This window comes from Gossypium hirsutum, chromosome D01, assembly GCF_007990345.1.
Source record: "Gossypium hirsutum isolate 1008001.06 chromosome D01, Gossypium_hirsutum_v2.1, whole genome shotgun sequence".
NCBI lineage: Eukaryota > Viridiplantae > Streptophyta > Magnoliopsida > Malvales > Malvaceae > Gossypium > Gossypium hirsutum.
In genome coordinates this window covers 7,178,255-7,194,068 of record NC_053437.1, presented here as the reverse complement: position 1 = coordinate 7,194,068, position 15,814 = coordinate 7,178,255, and the positions used below count along the sequence as shown (strand labels likewise).

The 15,814-nt window shown below is 37.7% G+C and overlaps 1 protein-coding gene across 1 annotated transcript; it reads right to left on the bottom strand.

Moving 5' to 3' along the window:
- Positions 1-10,335: 10,335 nt before the first annotated feature.
- On the bottom strand, positions 10,336-14,550 carry LOC107918178 (disease resistance-like protein DSC1). The gene is made up of 7 exons (XM_016847706.2): positions 14,318-14,550; positions 13,089-14,193; positions 12,888-12,928; positions 12,560-12,797; positions 11,365-12,444; positions 10,655-11,285; positions 10,336-10,563 (listed from the first exon to the last, which is right to left on the bottom strand). Exons 2-7 carry the CDS (start codon positions 14,109-14,111, stop codon positions 10,559-10,561), a joined length of 3,018 nt encoding a protein of 1,005 aa, XP_016703195.2. The 5' UTR covers positions 14,112-14,193; positions 14,318-14,550; the 3' UTR covers positions 10,336-10,558.
- Between the last annotated feature and the right edge of the window lie 1,264 nt (positions 14,551-15,814).

Here is a 15,814-nt window from a genome sequence, read left to right as displayed (position 1 = left end):
GTCAATAATGACCAATTTTTAATTTACTACTTCTAAGAGAGTTTGGTTGGGTCGGTTGCCAAGTGGTACAACCAGCTAAATGGTGCCAAAATAAGCTCATGGAAAAATTTGGCACAGACTTTAATGAAACAATACATTCATGTGACTGACATGACCCCTGACAGGATTACATTGCAAAACATGGAAAAGAAGCAGAGTGAAAGCTTCAGGTAGTACGCTCAAAGATGGAGAGATGTGGCAACGTAGTCCAACTTCCTCTTCTGGAGAAAGAGACAATAATACTTTTCATAAATACTTTGAAAGCCCTGTTCATTAACCATATGTTGGGAAGCACTACATAGAGTATATCAGATATAGTAATGTCTAGTGAGATGATTGAAAATGTAGTAAGGAGTGAGAAAATAGATGCGGGGAAAAACGCCAAAAGATCAACCCCGAGGAATAAGGAAAATGAAGTGAGTAACGCGAGCGTGTATAATAAAGGTTATTCAAGACGGTCACTATAGTCCAACCAAAGACCGTAACAACCAGCCATCAAGGCCCCTCAAGGCAAGAATCTAACTCAATACCAAACACAAAAAACTCCAGTTCACACCTATCCCGATGACATATAAGGAGTTATGTCAGAATATGATCAATGCGTATGTGGTATCCCTGTTTTACTTAAAACCCATGCAACTTACATTCCCAAAATGGTACGATGTGAATGTTTAACGTGAGTTCCAAGCAGGAATAACGGGACACTTAATTAAGAACTGTACTGCATTTAAAAAGTTAATTAAGAGGTTTATCAAGATGGGGATCGTTAGGTTCGATGATCCATCAAGACCTAATGTGGTAGGAAATCTGTTACTCAGTCATTCAGATTAAGGGGTGAACGCGATAATTGAAAGTGGAGGAAAGAGAACCAAAATTGATGTGGTGGAAGTAAAAATCTCACTAAAATGAGTTTGGAAAAAGATGATAGATGGAGGATAATCATGCAAGATTCAGAGGAGAAACCTAAAGAAGTGAGGAGCTACTGCGAGTTCCCCGCTAAAGAAGGTCATGGAATCCAAGAGTGAGTTGAATTCAAAGCTTTGGTACAAAGTCTAATGGATAACAAAGAGTTGGAATTCTTTGAATAGGTCAAAGGACTGGAAGGAATGTTGGGAAATCTAAGCATCAACACCAAATCCAAATAAAGAATTAGGGAAGAAAACCTGTCAGACATTTGTCCTTATATCCTCGAAAGTGTTCTGAACAATTAGATTCAAAAAGATCCTAGCAATTTTTAGAACTAATTCAAAGTAATGTTCAAATCACACTTATTGCTCAAAGCCCGTGAGCAATAAGAATCCTTTTGTGAAATAGGCATATGTCCAATAGCTTTATTTTAATAAAATACATATTTTTGTTTCATTTTGGAAAATATTATTTTATTTTTCCATTTCATTCATACTCATACCACACAAATGTTTATTTTTAGATTCATTTGTTTTTTGGGTCTTTCTTCGTTCATATAACAGGTCTCCAGATATCAATGATATGAGCGACATTGTTACTGACTCAGAATCTCCTTTTCAGTAAGATATGTGTCTAGAGGAACTTCAAGACTTTGAAGATGATCGAAATTGTAACCTATCTCCTAATTTGTTAAGGATGGTAGAACAAGATGAGAAACAAATCCTACCTCACAAAGAATCAGTAGAAATTGTGAGCTTAGGAGAAGAGAAAGAGATGAAGATCGGAGCTTGTATCACCGCAAAGACAAAGTGAAACCCCATTGAGTTGCTCCAAGAATTCAAATATGTCTTCGCATGGTCATTTCAAGATATGCCTGGGCTAAACACTAATATCGTGGTACACCGACTCCCCATAAAGGAAGAGTGCAAGCCAGTTTAACAGAAGCTCAGAAGGATGAGGCTCGGCATCTTGCTGAAAATAAAAGAAGAGGTTAAGAAGTAATTCGACGCTGGTTTCCTACAAGTGGTTAAATACTCATAATGGGTAGCTAATATTGTCCCCGTTCCTAAGAAAGATGGGAAAGTATGAATGTGTGTAGACTATAGGGATTTAAATAAGGCCAACCCAAAAGATAATTTCTTATTGCCTCACATTGACACCTTATTGGACAACACGGCAAGTTATTCACTGTTCTTCTTCATGAATGGCTTTTCCAGTTACAACTAGATAAAGATACATCCTTAAGAAGACATGAAAAAGACGACATTCGTAACTATGTGGGGAACATTCTGCTATAAAGTGATACCATTTGGACAGAAAATGTGAGAGTGACGTATCAAAGAGCCATGGTAACCTTGTTTCATGATATGATGCATAAAGAAATTGAGGTTTATGTCGATGATATGATCTCAAAATCCAGAACAGAAAAAGAGCATATGCAAGTCTTGGGGAAATTATTTTTGAGGTTGAGAAAATTCCAGCTAAATCTCAATCCAGTAAAATGTACCTTCAGGGCTAGGGCAGGACAATTGCTAGGGTTTGTAGTTAGTGAAAAAGGGATCAGACCCATCTAAAGTTAAAGCTATATATGAGTTGCCTCTGCCGCGCATTCAAAAAGAAGTTCAAGGTTTCCTAGGAAGACTAAATTATATCGTCCGGTTCATTTCACAACTAACTGAGAAATGCAACCCCATATTCCATCTCCTTATGAAACACAATCCAGGCATACGGGATAAGGAGTTCCAGAAGACTTTCGACAAGGTCAAACATTACTTGTCTAAATCCCTAGTGCTGATGCCACATTACCCAGAAAAGCCACTAATATTGTACTTGGCAATATTTGGAAATTCCATGGGATGCGTACTTGGCCAACATGATGAGTCAGGGAGAAAAGAGCGATATATTACCTCAGTAAGAAGTTTAATGAATGGGAGACAATATATTCGCCAATTGAGAAGTTGTATTGCGCCTTAATCTGGACAACCCTGAGACTAAGACAATACATGTTGTACCATACAACATGGGTAATCTAAATGATGGACCCTCTAAAGTATGTGATGGATTTGATTGCTCTGAATGGAAGAATGACTCGATGGCAAATTCAATTTTCCAAATTTGATATAGCCTATGTGAACCAGAAAGCAATAAAAGGGAGTTCAATAGCAGATTTTCTAGCCAGTAGAGCTCTAAAAGATTATGAGCCTTTGAATTTTGATTTCTCAAATAAAAATCTGATGTATGTTGCGACTACTAAAGAAGGTGCTCAAAAAGAACATCCCTGGAAACTAAACTTTGATGGGGCCTCCAACACTATGGGTAACAGAATCGGGGCTGTCTTAGTATCCCTAAACGAAGATCACTATCCCTTTACTAGTAAATTGGATTTTAATTGCACGAACAATATGGCAGAATACAAGGCATGCATCATGGGTATCCGTGTAGCTATAGAATTCAATATCAAAATACTAGAGGTATATGGGGATTTTACATTAGTAATCTATCAACTCAAAGGTGAATGGGAGACAGGGGATCCTAAGTTGATCAAGTATGAAGGCTAGTCCTGGAGTTAATTAAAGAGTTTAATTATTGGTCGCCCAAAGATAGCATTGTACTCTATGGGATGGTCTAGAACAAAGAACTAGACATGCTCCGTAGTTGTGTGCTTGTCATCCCCAAGTTGACAGGTAAAGTGGTCGAGCCTTTTACCTCAGTAGGATGGTTTGCAAAACCATACAGTGGGCTAGATTTGGACGATGCTTGCTCCTTTAGCCCCATCTTCTGATATGCTTCCCAAGATAACACTTCTATTACACTACTACTGTCTACAAGTATCCTTTGAAACTTAAAACCTACTATTGTTGTAGACACAACCATAAGATCATTACCCTCTTCGTCAAATACCAACTCCTCATCATCATTACTAAATTCAACGCTTTATTCTTCCTGCTAATATGACCTTTTAGGGGTGCTAATAGACATCACACTTCTCATCTGCGCATTCTTTTTTGCACTAAAACCTACCCACTTTTTATCTATTCCTATAATTACATGGATGGTACCTTTAACCTTATGTTTACCCTTGGGATCACCATATGAAGTCTGACCTTACTGAGAAACACCTTGATCAACAAACTTGGCAAGCTCGCCGTTTTTCACTGCTTCTTCAACTGCATCCTTTAGGGTGAAACAATCCTTATTTTAGTGTCCAACATCATTGTAGAAGGCACATCTGTCTCTCGAGTTGGACCTCATTGTACTATACCTCATTGGAGATGGCTTGGGCAGGATACCAAGACATTTTACCTGGTTCAGAATGTAAGAATGGGTAGCATTAAAATGAGTGTAAACTTCAAACACACCTTAGGGAATGTACTTCCTAGTATGCTCCAGTTGAAACCTCTAGAGAGCCCTAAGAGAATCACCTTGCATCTGATTTCTTTGCTAGCTATCACCTCTTGCTCGTAATGACTGGTTAGGAGGGCCTTGTTTACTGCGAGTTGCCTCTCAGTTTCTAAACTAATTGTCTTCCATCTGAACAGTGCTATGCGATACCCTTTTAATCTCCTCTGCCTCTACGAACTTGTAGGCTCGCTCGTAAAGATCTGCCAAACTCTATGGCCTGTTATTGGTAAAGGAGTATTGTACATGATCATTTTCTGCCCCCACGATAAAAGCATCGATAGCCTACTGATCTTTCAAATTCTTTATGTTTAAATTTGTCGCATGAAATCGCTTCACATAATTTTGGAGAGACTCTATTCTCTCTGTTTCATTGACATTAACCCACGAGGCATGCTCATGGTTGCCTTGTGGAGCCTGAATCTTGCCAAGAACATCTGGCCTAATTGAGAAAAACTTTGAACTGAGTCTTGAGAAAAGGAAAAGTACCAATCTTTCGCACTCTCTTTCAGTGTCGTGAAAAAAGCTTTGCACTTTTCCGAATCCAATGCTCTCAGCTATAATAATTGTATTGCCTTAAACGGGCTCGCATGTCTTTTCTCCTCTCAAACATGTCCTTTGGGACTTTAAAATCGCACGACAAGTTCACTGTTGCTATCTCAGGGGCCAATGGATTGTTATAACGTTCTCACGTCCTGTTGCAACTCATCCATCTCGTTTCGCTATTCTCTTCCATGCATACCTGAAGCTTTGTCCTGTGCACTCACATTGTCATAAAAATTAGAAGTGTCAGAGCTTACCTTCCTTCTTAACTCTTTATTCTATTTCAATAACTCTTGCTGAAAAGTCTATTGTTGCTCGAACCATTCCTCTTGTGCAACCATTTGATCTTTCATTAACTTCATCTACTCCTGGAGAGCAAGGAACTATTGTGACAATGCTTATTAGTTGGGAGGGAGTGGCAACCCACAACCAGTAGATATGTTCAAGCCCAATGGACCGAAAACTCTTTGATAGGCCGCATTGTCAAAGTTCTTCGGTTGATCGGCAAATAAATCTGCTTCATTAGGTTAACTACTAGAACTCGAGGCTCCAACCTGTCTCGACGAAAGATTGAAAGGGAAATTCTTATTTGGGTGAACCATCTTCACTTCTGGTAATTTTTCTCAAACTTGAAAGAAATCTGTCGGTTGGAAATTTGTCCACGCTCACCGCACCAATTGTATCCATCTACCCCTGGCATGTCTGCCGCTAACCAAGCAAAAACGTCTGAGTTTTCCTTCATATACCGAATCAATATGCTATTGTCTTCTGTTACCAACGCTGATGAAATCTCTACAATTCTTTCCTCATTGTCACAGAATAGTTGTAAAGTCTCAGTATGCTCTGCTGCTTCTTACTTCTTTCTTCATCCCTCACATCCACGTTATTCAAGTCCAAGACTTGACTTGGTGACTCTACACCCTGCAACTCTGCCCTTTAACTACTGGCTCTTGGAATTTCTTAACCAACAACATATGGTATTACCTCATAATTCACTGATCCAATCGCAAAAACCCAACCACCATCCTTGTTGGGAACTTAATCTTCATGTAAAACGTTGTAGTAACCAATTTTTTCATCGTCATTATTGGTAGCCCAAAGATAGCATTGTCTTTCATAGGATGGTCTACAACAAAGAACTAGACATACTCCGTAGTTGTATGCTCGTTATCCCTCAAGGTGACCGGTAAAGTGGTCGAGCCTTTCACCTCAACAGGATAGTTTGCAGAACCATACAGTGGGCTAGCTTTGGACAATGCTTTCTCCTTTAGCCCTGTCTTCTGATACGCTTCCCAAGATAACACTTCTACTACACTACCACTGTCTACAAGTATCCTTTTAAACTTAAAAGCTACTATTGTTATAGACATAACCATTAGATCATTACCCTCTTCGTCACATACCAACTCCTCATCATCATTACCAAATTTAACGCTCTATCTTCCCTGTTGACATGACATTTTAGGGGTGCTAATAGACATCACACTTCTCATCTGCACATTCTTTTTTGCACTAGACCTACTCACTTTTCATCTATTCCTACAATTACATGGATGATACCTTTAACCTTCTATTTACCCTTGGGATCACCATGTAAAGTCTGACCTTGTTGGGAAGCACCTTGATCAACAAACTAGGAAAGCTCGTTGTTTCTCATTGGTTCTTCGATTACATCCTTTAGAGTGAAACAATCCTTAGTTTTGTGTCTAACATCATTGTGGAAGGCACACCTATCTCTCTAGTTGGACCTCATTGTACTATGCCTCATTAGAGATGGCTTGGGCAGGATGGCTTGGGCAGGATACCAAGACTTTTTACTTGGTTCAGAATGTAAGAATGGGTAGCATTCAAATAAGTGTAAACTTTAAACACACCTTAGGGAATGTACTTCCTAGTATGCTCTAGTTGAGACCTCTAGAGAGCCCTAGGAGAATCACCTTGCATCTGATTTCTCTACCAGCTATCACCTCTTGCTCGCAATGACTGGTTAGGAGGGCCTTGTTTGCTGCGAGTTGCCTCTCAGTTTCTAAACTGCTTGTCTTCCCTCTGAACAATACTATGTGATACCCTTTTAATCTCCTTTGCCTTTACGAACTTGTAGGCTCACTGGTACAGACTTGCCAAACTTCGTGGCCTGTTATAGATAAAAGAGTATTGTACATGATCATTTTATACCTCAATGATGAAAACATCGATAGCCCACTGATCCTCCAAGTTCTTCGTGTTCAAATTCGTTGCATGAAACCGCTTCACATAATCTTGGAGAGACTCTCCTTGCCTTTGTTTCATTGGCATTAACCCCTAGGCATACTTATGGTTGCCTTGTGGAGCCTAAATCTTTCCAAGAAGATCTGACCCAATTGAGAAAAACTTTGAACAGAGCCTTGAGAAAGGGACAAGTACCAATCTTCCGCACTCCCTTTTAGTGTCGTGGAAAATGCTTTACACTTTTTTTAATCCAATGCTCTCAGCTATAATAATTGTATTACATTAAATGGTATCAATCCATGTCTTGAGACTTAGGGTGCAACGTTCTCACGTCTCTTTGCAACTCATCCATTTCGTTTTGCTATTATCTTGCATGCATACCTGAAGCTTTGTCCTGTGCACTCAAATTGTCACGAAAATTAGAAGTGTCAGAGCTTACCTTCCTTCTTAACTCTTTATTCTATTTCAATAACTTTTGCTGAAAAGTCTATTATTGCTCAAACCATTCCTCTTGTGCAACCATTTGATCTTTCATTAACTTCATCTACTCCTGGAGAGCAATGAACTATTGTGACAATGCTTATTAGTTGGGAGGGAGTGGCAACCCACAACCAGTGGATATGTTCAAGCCCAATGGACCGAAAACTCCCTGATAGGCCGCATTGTCAAAGTTCTCCGGTTGATCGGCAAACAAATTTGCTTCATTAGGTTAACTACTAGAACACGAGGCTCCAACCTGTCTCGACGAAAGATTGAAAGGGAAATTCTTATTTGGGTGAACCATCTTCACTTCTGGTAATTTTTCTCAAACTTGAAAGAAATCTGTCGGTTGGAAATTTGTCCATGCTCACTGCACCAATTGTATCCATCTACCCATGGCATGTCTGCCGCTAACCAAGCAAAAACGTCTGAGTTTTCCTTCAGACACCGAATCAATATGCTATTGTCTTCTGTTACCAACGCTGATGAAATATTTACAATTCTTTCCTCATTGTCACAGAATAGTTGTAAAGTCCCAGTATGCTCTGCTGCTTTTTATTTCTTTCTTCATCCCTCACATCCACGTTATTCAAGTCCAAGACTTAACTTTGTAACTCTACACCCTGCGAACTCTGTCCTCTAACTACTGGCTCTTGGAATTGCTTAACCAACAACATATGGTATTACCTCGTAATTCACTGATCCAATCGCAAAAACCCAACCACCATCCTCGTTGGGAACTAAATCTTCATGTAAAACGTTGTAGTAACCAATTTTTTCATCGTCATTATTGGTAGCCCAAAGATAGCATTGTCTTTCATGGGATGGTCTACAACAAAGAACTAGACATACTCCGTAGTTGTATGCTCGTTATCCCTCAAGGTGACCGATAAAGTGGTCAAGCCTTTCACCTCAACAGGATAGTTTGCAAAACCATACAGTAGGCTAGCTTTGGACAATGCTTGCTCCTTTAGCCCTGTCTTCTGATACGCTTCCCAAGATAACACTTCTACTACACTACCACTGTCTACAAGTATCCTTTTAAACTTAAAAGCTACTATTGTTATAGATATAACCATTAGATCATTACCCTCTTCGTCACATACCAACTCCTCATCATCATTACCAAATTTAACGCTCTATCTTCCCTGTTGACATGACATTTTAGGGGTGCTAATAGACATCACACTTCTCATCTGCACATTCTTTTTTGCACTAGAACCTACTCACTTTTCATCTATTCCTACAATTACATGGATGATACCTTTAACCTTCTGTTTACCCTTGGGATCACCATGTAAAGTCTGACCTTGTTGGGAAACACCTTGATCAACAAACTAGGAAAGCTCCTTGTTTCTCATTGGTTCTTCGATTACATCATTTAGAGTGAAACAATCCTTAGTTCTCTGGTTGATCGGCAAACAAATTTGTTTCGTTAGGTTAACTGCTAGAACTCGAGGCTCTAAACTGTCTCAACGAAAGATTGAAAGGGAAATTCTTATTTGGGTGAACCATCTTCACTTCTGGTAATTTTTCTCAAACTTGATAGAAATCTGTCAGTTGGAAATTTGTCCACGCTCACCGCACCAATTGTTAAGTAAATTTTCATTATGTCTCACTAGAGGGGACAATAGAATATTTATATACATAGCTTCTTTTCATAGAATTGACGTTCCTAGCGAACTCTATGCATGCTGGAAACGTGTATTGTTTTGGGTTGCCTGCTTGACACTCCTTAGGCATATGCAAGTTGAGATCGCGAGCTCCCCTTGTGAACACCCCCTATCATGAGTGAGCAGGATCCGTGAGCTCCTCTTGCGAACACCTCTTGTGAGCTTCATACTGTGAGGCTTGCCCGCATCCATCTAGTGAGCCCTATTCAGGTCTCAGGTAGGAGACCCGAACCTTATTTGGTCTTCGGGTGGGTGATCATAAGAGCGTGACAATTATAAAAATAAAAACTTTTAAGAAATAGAAACTCATCTTGCAAACTTGACCAATCTGTCAAGAACATGAAAGGCTTAATCTAACAATGAGATTCAAACTATAAATCTCTAGCTTGCAATGTAAAAATTTGTTGGCTCCTAATTAAACTTTAATTCCAAATTTTCTGTTTTGTACCTTGAAACTGTGGTTCTATACACTTCTCAATCTATGTTACCTTAGACTCTTCATTTTTCATGAAGTATATGTATCCTAAAATTGTTGTATATAGTGGTTTTGGGATGGACTAATACAACCAAGTAGAATAATGCTAAAAGAATAAGTAATGAGAAAGGCTATAGGCAAGACACTTCCAAGAAGCTTTCTTAATTTAGTTTCTTTACTGTGGCACAACTGGTCTGAAAATGTTGTCCCTAGAATACAATGGTTACTCAAAAGAAGGAAATGATTACGCTTCAATTTCTTCTTGAACGCACATTTCAAAATGTTATCCAAGGATAGAATGACTATGCTATTATCCAATGTTTTAAAATTTCAATTATTAATTAAACCCAATACAGAATAGTCCCGATTAACTTTGAAGTTTATTTCATTATTCAAAAATAATAAAATTTATTAAGTAACCTAAATAGAAAAAAGAATTGATGTTTATATCGAAAAATTATATTCTAACTAAAATTATTAAACATTTAACAAGAATTTTATGTATGGGACCACAAGTCGTTTAGAAAACGAACTTAGTTTTTTCTTCCTCACTCTGCTTTCTCTTTATTTCAATGACTAGTCAGTAAGTTCAGAAAAATACGATAACAAAGCCGATAGAGAAAACTCTACTGAATTAGCTAATTAAATGAGTTTAACCAATTGTATTTTCCGTCTATAACAAAACTGAAACACAAGTTGTACGAAAAAGATAAATCCATATGAAAGAAAATGGAGAAAACAATATAAAGCTAGGAGAGTAGCCGATGGTTTACAACATATGATTGACAGAATCGACAAAATAGAGTTGTGTTCCGCTGATCACCTGCTTTCGCATTCAACCTGGAAAAGCACGAAGATATGAAGTAAATTAGCCTTATAAAACAGGAGTTAACAGCATATATCAATCACTGTAAATAAGTGAAGGCTTAACCATTTCTCTTGACAAGAGCGCCATTATTATTCCCGTTTGATCCACTGTTTGAATGCATATCATCAAAATTTGAAGAAGTTGACCCGCTATGTTCATGTATGGTTTGGTCCATCTCTTCCAAATCTTCCTCATACACTATTCGAGCCCCGCATTTCTTCACCATGGAATTGATGCCCCAGATTTCGAATGCAACCTCAATTTCAAATCTTTCCTTCAACATATCTGTGCTGGATCCAGAAACCTCAGTTTCTTTGCATTCTAATTCCACCAGGGACAACAAATCTATGTAGTTACGAGGCAAATAATGTATCCAAAGGTGGTCTTTGGTCACTCTCGTAGATTTACCTTCTAAATGGAAATAGACTGTTTGAAATTCTCCGGAGAAATTTCTACCATGGATAACAAATGCATACGAAATATGATCCCCCCTTCGAGGTTTATTATTGAAGTCAGAGAAGAAAACACAGCTGAAAGCGAAGCCTAAGAACTGTGTATCATTCAGAAAATTGGGAGGCAATGGCATCTTTATTATAGATTTTGAAGAGTCATCCGTTTGACTGCTAAACCATTTTGGGATTTCACTTCCCGGTATGACAATGTTATAACGTTCTGTTCTTGCATTTGCTACTAGCTGCAAACAAAGACACATTTGCTGAAACTAGTACCATAAATCAATGGGAGCAATAATAGAAAAAAATAAAGGTACTAACCTTCAGCCGTGTCTTCAGCATTGTTACTACATCGTTACCCTCTGCCAATTTGAAGCAGTTAAAAGCACAAATATATCCAGTAACCCGTGAATTGAAAGCTGTAGTCGAATTTGCAACTGCTTCCAAAGAACCACAACCATCCAACCATAATTTTAGGCTTGCTGGTAGCTCGGGCAATGATTTAAGCCTTTTGCAGTCAGTCAGTACTAGAGTAGTAAGCTTGGAAAGTCCACCAAGGGTTGTAGGCAAGGTCCTGAAATTGTTATCAGAAATTCGTAGTGCTTCTAATGAGGACAACCTGATAATGTCATCAGGAATAGCCCCATCATTAAGGTTGCAGTCATCTAAATTCAGCTCCTTCAAAGAACTCAAACCAGACAAAATAACAGGTAGCTTCAAGGTCATAGAGTTCGTACTAAGTCTTGGTGCGGGCGTAGAAATAAAACGCCAATGTGATCGTACTCTATATGGTGGTCCCTTGCATCCTTGGAAAGAAAGAAACTTGAGATTTTTCATATGAAAAATGAAGGATGGTGGTGTTGTTATGGCAGTCTCACTTAGGTTAAGCTCCTCCAAAGATTCTAGTTGTCGCAAACTCTCTGGAAAATTTTTAAGTTTAGAGCAGCCAGAGAGAAGAAGAGTTTTAAGGAATTCACACCCACCTATGCTGCTTGGGAGACTCTCAAGCTTACTGCAATCTTTCAAATTTAGCAACATAAGACTCCTGAGATGTCCAATTGAAGAGGGAAGTTCTTTAATACCAGTCCCATCCAAACAAAGCTCTTTCAGACATTCCATTTCCCCCACAATCTCTGGAATCCTGTCTATATTTGAGCAACCTGAAAGAATTAATGTTTGTAGAGATCCATTCCCAATTTTGGATGGGAAAATCCTAAGTCTCTTGCAGTTTCTTAAATTCAAAAGCTTCAGCCTCCTTAGAAACTTGACGGTAGGATCAAAATCTACTATTCCAGTACCTTCCAGAATCAAACTTTCAAGATTTGGGGCCATACTGAAGTCTGGTGTTTTCACAAGGTTTTTAGAGCCTTTGAGGTCGACCAATTTTAACTTATATAAAGCCTGTAAAAGAAAACAATGAAAAAGAAAACCAAAGATGAAATGCCATTTTATTTTTGGTATTTTGTGTTTATGTTATCTTGGTCAAAATTAATTGATCAAACAAAGTAACTCTTACCATGTTTGGCTTCCACAACTTTTCAATGCGGCTATAAGGCAGAAGAAGTTCAACAAGGTTCTCTGGTTGGAAGCTTGAAGGGAAGGATTTGAAAGGATATCCATGCCATTCTAAAAGCCTTAACTCGTTACTAAGATATTTGAAATCACGAGAATTTGGGACATTGAAGACTCTGAGCAGTCTTAGCCTGTTCATCGTCAAAAAGGCATCAGCATTCAAAGTCCAAGTGCTCTGTTTCCTGATAACCACCAAAGGAAAAAGTGGAATGAGCTTTACAATATACAGAGTAATCAACTACACATACACAGATAGGTGTATGAATTTACACCTGATAGAATCGATGACTAGACCTTGAACAGCTTCCGTTGCCTGAAAATCAGAGCAATCAACTAATTAATATGGTAAATTTAATGACTTAACAGTGCAATGCACGTCCAAAAATAGTTCAAAGCTAGACTTGCATCCTAGTATCGTATGAATCAACAAATATTCAAGGGTGGAGTAACAGTTAATAGCGCTAAAGACTTACAGTGTTTTCTATTAGCACATAATCAGTATCCTTTTCCTCCCACAATCTACTACGTTTTCCAGGTTCATTAGGAGATTCTTGGTAAACAATTTTCCTTCCCATCTCTTGTAACAAGTCATGCATCGACAATTTGTTGTCTTCATCAATTGTTACAAGAGATTTCTTGATGAGAACATCTATTCCAATATCCGGGAAAAAGCCACAACCATCGAGAATTTTGGTTACCATATCTTTGTCTTCTCCTTTGAAGAAGCATGCAATATCTAAAAATATATCTTTCTCCGACTGTTCTAACCCATCAAAGCTTATTTGAAGCCTGTCTAGAATTTCTTTGTTGGACTCCTTTTTAAGTCTTTTAATAGCACTTCTCCATTGAGCTTCATCTGATCTGCCAGACAGAAAAGAACCAAAAACTTCAAGAGCTAACGGAAGGCCATTGGCATATTCCACTACACGTTTAGAAAGCTCAAAAAATTCCATTGCAGGTGTTTCACTTTTGAAAGCTTTCAAACTGAAAAGGCGAAGTGCTTCCTTGGCATTCAATTTCGTCGGATTATACACATCATCCACTCCGTAGATTTGCAGCAGATGCTCGTCTCTTGTTGTTATGATGATCCTGCTTCCTAAACCAAACCAAGCTCGCCTGCCTATCAAACATTTTAAGTGTTGTATGTTATCCACATCATCAATAACAATAAAAATCTTTTTATGAGATAACATACGACTTATGATGTCATTCCCATCATGAACATTAGCAAACTTGAAACTTTCCTCTGGAAATATTTGGGAAAGAAGTTGTTTCTGCAAATAAACAAGTCCATGTTTCTCCGCAACTTCACGAACATCGGCCAGAAAGCTTTTGCCTTCAAAAGGACTTGAAATTTGGGCATAAACAAATCTTGCAAGAGTTGTTTTACCTAACCCGCCCATTCCACAAATCCCTATAATCTGAACACTATCATCTTCCTCCCCTATGCCTATTTTGCATTGCAACTCTTCCAAACGTGATTTAATTCCAATCATGTCAGTAGGAGCACTTGCAAATGTTTGACATAATTTTGTTGATACCTTTTCAATGATTTCTCCAATAAGTTCTGATTCATGCCTTCAAATACAAAGCAAAGGAAATAGCTTAGTGAAACTTTAAGGGCACAATCCTTAGCTAATGCCTCAAATTTCAAACTTGATGCTGGTAAGATATTATTGAAGTGAAAGAATATGATAGTTACCTGTTACTCAAGTGCCATCCTTTGATGTTAGCTACTTGAGTTAAAGCAGATCGCCACCTTTGTGTCTTCTCTTTGTTGTCCTGGAAATTATTTTCATGCTTAAGAAAAGCTTCTAGAACTTTTCCGGTTTGTTTTCTCAAATCAGATGGATCCACATAATAGAAAATAGGGAAGACTTTATGTCCCTTGTCGTTTTTCTGTTGAATAATCTCGGAAAGCTCTTGTAGGCACCAACTCGAGAAACATTCAACTTTATTTTCTCTATTTTCATTTGATTCTGTTTCTTTCTTTTTCTTTTCTCACTCAATTATAAGAATCCCACAAATCCAACACATTTTGAATATATTGATTAAGTGCTTCTTACCATACTATTTCACATTATTAGTAATAATTAAACTTAATTACCATTATTCTCATTATTAGTTTGAGCTTTTTTTTGTAATTTAAAAAGATATTAAAATTATATTATTTTAAAAAATAAAATATATATTCTCTAAATAAAACGATATATCAATCAATTACTAAATAAATATTTTAATCATAAAAAGTTGTTCTAGTCTTTGATGACCAAGTGCTACCAAATTGGCTAGTATTAACTTATGTGGTTCCTTAATTATATGTACTGCTTTAACTTTCCCTGGTACACATGGTTCCTTTTTCATCATATCTTTAGTTTTTGTTTTTAAAGGTAAATTCATTAATTTATTCAATAAATGGAACCATGCAATTCAGAGAAAAAAATAGCAAACACTCGTCGTAGATGATGAATGACAAGCTCCATCAACACAACGAAAGCTTTAGCCTCAGCATCAATTGAACATTATGACACGTTGACAATTGACTTTGTCACAACTCAAGCACAATATATCTAGAATGATTGCAAGCACTTAATACGATAAGAAAATCAGCGTCGAATGGTCCAAAATAGCGAGCAAAAATCGACAAAAGAATCGAGCATTCATCAAACTAGAGAGGACGACAACAAAATCATCCTTAAAATCACTTGTAAAACTAAGATTAGATGCATAAGCAAGACTAAAAAATGTGCTACAAGAGCAGACAAAGACTTCTAAAACTGAATATTTATTAAACAATAAAAAACGAACAAAAAATATAAAACTTAAGATAATACGGATCCAAATTGACAAGTGAAGTCATTTATTAATTTAAAATACTCTCGAAATAGAAACATATTAAGAAGTTGATGAAGAGCCACCCACATTCTAATAAAAATTAATAGTGGTTAGTGGGCTTTTAATGAACGACAATCACCGTCATCTGTCCATCACAACTTGTGAAGACAATAAAGATACCCACAAAATAAATCTATAAACTGAAAAGAGAGAAGACATGTATAGTGGACGAGAAGAAGGAAGAAAGAAAGGGTTAAAGAAAGGGTTAATGGGAGAAGAAATAGATAGGCAATAGCCAGCCTGAAGGCTGACACCACCGTTGAACAAAACAAAAAATAAAAAACAAACGGCTTGGAGAAAAAAT

Coding starts and splice junctions, on each gene's coding strand:
- LOC107918178 (XM_016847706.2), bottom strand. CDS start 14,111: ATGATTGGAATTAAATCACGTTTGGAAGAGTTGCAATGCAAAATAGGC. Junction 12,798..12,887: donor CTAGTCATCGATTCTATCAG/GTGTAAATTCAT, acceptor GGTGGTTATCAG/GAAACAGAGCACTTGGACTT. Junction 12,445..12,559: donor AGTTGTGGAAGCCAAACATG/GTAAGAGTTACT, acceptor TTTCTTTTACAG/GCTTTATATAAGTTAAAATT.